The sequence below is a fragment of the Phaethon aethereus genome, assembly GCF_964289735.1.
Source record: "Phaethon aethereus genome assembly, chromosome: 14".
In the NCBI taxonomy this organism is placed as follows: Eukaryota; Metazoa; Chordata; class Aves; order Phaethontiformes; family Phaethontidae; genus Phaethon; species Phaethon aethereus.
This window is the reverse complement of record NC_138590.1, coordinates 15,059,212-15,063,698: the sequence shown is the minus strand read 5'-3', so window position 1 is coordinate 15,063,698 and position 4,487 is coordinate 15,059,212. Positions and strand designations below refer to the sequence as shown.

The window sequence follows — 4,487 nt, the reverse complement described above, 5'->3', positions numbered from 1 at the left end:
GGGAAGCCCACCAGCATCAGTGCTCCCATCTCTCATGGTACAAACCCAGACCAATTTGTTCCTCAAGGAGGCTGGGAAGGTGCCCGGCTGCTTGCCTCTAATTCCCTGTGCCTCCCTCCCTCAGTGGCAGGGCATTATCCCTCCTCTCTCCAGGCTAGAGAGAACACGGTGCTCTGCAGACCGCCCTGCTTGGGCAGCCTGATGGCTTTTGCGCACTTTTGATCAAGCGTGCGGTGGGAATGGGGCCCCGCACACAGTGCTGGGGGGGTATGTGCAGGGCCACGACCACCCCTCTCCAGCAATGCTGGGACACGGAGGCTGCGAAGGAGCCGGTAACAGAGCTGGCTCTTCTCCTCCTGTGTTTGGACTGAATGAAAACCCTGCTGTGACAACACCTCGCGGTTACAACGGCACCGAACGCAGCCACGGCTTCCAGACGGAGTCCGTTCTGGCTCTTCAGTCGGGTCCCTGCTCCTGAAGCCACGTTCACGCGGACGTGTGAGCACCACGTGGCGGGAGGCTCACTGACGCCGGGGCTTTGGCTCTCGGGTCTGTTTGTGCCTGGACCCTCAGCAACAGCTCTGCGGGAGGCTTGTTCACCGCTTCGGTGCTTTGCCCCGGCACACGCACATCCCTGCAGGAGCTCCCTCCTCTGCAAAGCCGGCGGATGCCCCGGTGTCACCGACACCGAGGGGACAGACAGGTCCTTTCAGGGATCCTTGGCAGAATGATGATGACACTAAATCGTTGTTACAATTAAAGCTTTATTTTCTTAACACAATATTATGATTAGTACAGCACAGAATTTATGATTAGAATGGTACAGGATTTCTACAAGCAGAATCAATGTAGTACAATCTATTAGTAGCGTACTACAGAATTTATAATACAACTTAACTTATTATTTCTAGTCACCTAGACCCTAATTTAACTTATGATTTCTAATCACCTAAATAACACAGATTTTATAATGCAACTTAACTTATACTAATCACCTGGACCCTCTGCAGATTGGGTCAAATCCTAATACATGGTTTGTTGTATCAATCTAACAATCATAAGCTAGACTCAAAAACCATACAAAAGAAGACGAGTCACTCAGTCCTCGGAAGAAGCAGAGGACAGTGGGGGCATCCCTGGCCATGGGGGGTCATGGGTCTCACTGCCCAGCAGTTTCTCGCTTTCTCTCGATTTTATGGACAGTGCTCTGTGTGCTGTTACGCTTCCCGCTTCCGTGATGGGCTCATCAACGACACCCGGCTGGCCGGGTGCCTGGGACCTTCAAGGCTGGCAAGGAAGGGTGTAATCGGCCTGGTGCCCAGGAATTGAGGCTGGCAGGGAGGGGAAGAAGAAAACTGCTTGGTTTGTCTACTTGGTTCACAGGACCTTCAGGGCCTGATAATGCAGGAAAGGGAACGAAGATGTGACCCGCTCGGTCACAGAGAGCGGCTGCTTGCCCCCATAAAATGGCATTAGTTACGCTAACCACATTACCAGGGGCCGGGAGCAGGGGGTACCGGTCCACTGGGTTGAGTTGGGTGGTAGCATCACTAGCAGGAGTAGTGGCGGAGACTTATGCAGAGGCAGGGTGACAGATATTTTCACCAGGAGAGGTGAGAAATAAGAATCTGAAAAAAAAACGGTGCACAATCTGGAAATAAATTGTTATAGGGAGGTTGAGAAGAACACCTTGAATTTGAGAGTATCTTCTTGTTTTTCTCCTTTCCTAGTTCTTAAGGAGTTAGGGCATTTTTGTAGGCAAGAAAACCTTGTAAAAAATGACTGACAGCATCATTGATTTCTTCTGTCAGCGCCAAGAGGTCCCAAATTTTTGGCTTCTTTGAAGCAACTTCCCTATTTTGCAAAGCCTAGCCTGAAGAAGCAGGAGAGGCAGTGTGCAAAGGGGTTCCATGAGCAGGACATCTTTTCAGGACCTACCAATCTGGCCCTGGCTGGTTGAAGGTTTTTTCCATTTCAAATAAACAAAATCTCAGAAACTTGTGTGAAAAGTTGCATTTTTCCCTGACCTTTCCTTGGGGAATTGGCATTCAGCTGATCATAGGCTCTAACAGGAGATGTAAGAGAGCTGAAAGGCCATTCAGTCTGAGGAAGGATGGGGGAGAGTAAGGCAGAAGGAAAAAGGATGCCACTGCTGCTGCTGTTTAGCCCAAAATGTTGTGTGGGACATGCCTTTTGAGTCTCAGTTCTTGCAGATGCTCTGCTGTCTCCTCTGCTCTCACTTCTGCTGTGTCTGTGTTCCAGACCTCCTCCTCGTGACGGCAAGCCTCAGCCAGGCATGGGACCGTTGGAGGGAGCCAACAGCACCCTCACCGTGGAGAAGATGGCATTAGATGAGAAGCTGCCACAGGGCTGGCATGCCAAGGACTTTGTCACTCCTAGCCAGGATCTCTTTGGGTCCCGCAGTGTTATGATGGACAGCACCAAGATCCTGGGGGTCCAGGTCATTCTGATTGCCGCCTACTCCCTCATCATTCTGCTGGGGTTCATTGGCAACTCCTTGGTCATCTACATCATAGTGAAGTACAAGACCATGAGGACTGTCACCAACCTCTTCATAGCTAACCTGGCCCTGGCAGATCTGATGGTGGACACACTCTGTCTGCCTTTCACCCTAGTGTACACGCTGCTGGATGAGTGGAAGTTTGGAGCCGTTCTTTGTCATCTGGTCCCTTACGCTCAAGCTCTGAGTGTCCACGTGTCCACTCTCACCCTGACTGTGATTGCCCTGGACAGGTACCGGTGTATTGTTTTCCATCTGGACAGCAGGATTTCCAAGAGACTCAGCTTCACCATCATAGCTGTCATGTGGCTAGCAGCAGCTGTCCTAGCAGGTCCTCTGGCCATCTTCAGAGAGTACCGGTATGAGGAAATCCCATCCATCAACCTCAAAATGGCTGTCTGCTCAGAAAAATGGCCTTCTGGTAATAACAGAGATGCCACTATCTACAGCCTGTCCATGCTTCTCCTGCAGTATGTTTTTCCTCTTGCAATTATTTGTTATGCCTATACCAGGATCTGGTTCAAGCTGAAAAACCATGTCAGTCCCACTTCTAGGAACGAAAACCAGTGCCGGAGGAGGAAGACAACCAAAATGTTAGTGATGGTAGTTGTGGTATTTGCAGTCTGTTGGCTGCCCTTCCACATATTCCAGCTTGCCATTGATCTTGATCTGGTTCTTATCTTCCATGAGTACAAACTCCTGTACACTGTCTTCCATGTTGGGGCCATGTGCTCTACATTTGTCAACCCCCTGCTCTATGGATGGATGAACAAGAACTACCGGAACGGATTCCTGATGTTCTTCCGTTGCCAGAACAAGCCAGAAAGCATCCACACTGAAGGCTCAGTTAGAGGGAGGTCATACATCTTTAGAGCCAACACCCTAAATGGGAGCATCAAACAGACTCCTGGCAATGGACCACTACCCACAGAGGTTTAGGGATGGGACATCCACCTCCGGGACTGAGGCTGACTGAACCCAGAGACATTCTTGGGTGAATGCCTTTTTTGGTGGAATGTTGTGTTGTGAAAACATTATAGCTACCACAGCCATGTAGAAATACCCCTGTATCTCTCAGATCAATAAATCTGGCATATTTCTCTCTGACCAAACAAATGAATTTTTTCTTTCTCTGCATTCACGTTATGCATGCAGAAACATGAAAAATTATACACAGAGGCTTTCATTTAGCCAGCAAAATATGCCCTTTTTGCTATTTTCATTTGCCAAAGTGGGTTGTTCAACCTTTTACCCCCTGACATATTACACATTACAAACTAAGAACCTTTATTGTGTATGCTTGTTCATCCGTACATGTCCTACATGATCCATCTTTAGCTAATGACTCCAAAGGGAGGGAGACCTACACTCTTCTGCCAACATGGGCTGGTTAGTGCCATCACTCCACAGGCCTGGGAAGGGAGTGGGCTGGTGCGGGTTGAAGCTGGGCAATCCATGGTCTCTTGCACAACGTTCGCATGAATCTGCACTTGCAACCGAGGGGATGACCTCTCATCCTCAGAAAGCCCAGGAGGTGGCAGTGACACGACTTACCACAGTTTCCTTTACAAGTGCCAAAGCAAGGCTTTGGGGACACCTCATTAGCCAGGCAGCCTGTAAGCCAGTGCGCTGGATTTAGCAAGGAGGAGAGCAGGCAGAGAAGCAGATAGGAAAGAGCTGGGGCAGCTGATCAAGAGGACTGAAACTGAACCTATGGGATTGGCAAAGGTGATGTCCTCCAGGCCCTAAGATGTGGCTCCTGCCAAAGCAATAACTTGATGGGTGCCAGCATGATCAGAGAGGCAAAACTACCAACGACACAATTCTCCAAGGCACTCAGAGGGTTTTAAAGCTTTACTCTTTCTGGGGTTGGAGGTAGTATGGGTCTGTACATGGGTGCTTCAGTTCAGAAGACAGATGTAACCTGCTTGCATGGTTATCACAGATGTGGTGTCCTCTGGCAGAA

The 4,487-nt window shown here is 49.5% G+C and overlaps 1 protein-coding gene across 1 annotated transcript; it reads left to right on the top strand.

Annotated features, from left to right (window-relative positions):
• Positions 1-2,149: 2,149 nt before the first annotated feature.
• On the top strand, positions 2,150-3,460 carry LOC309409877 (neuropeptide Y receptor type 2-like; the record flags this gene model as incomplete). Its single annotated transcript, XM_082006126.1, has 1 exon — positions 2,150-3,460. Exon 1 carries the CDS (start codon positions 2,297-2,299, stop codon positions 3,458-3,460), a length of 1,164 nt encoding a protein of 387 aa, XP_081862252.1. The 5' UTR covers positions 2,150-2,296.
• Positions 3,461-4,487: the final 1,027 nt, after the last annotated feature.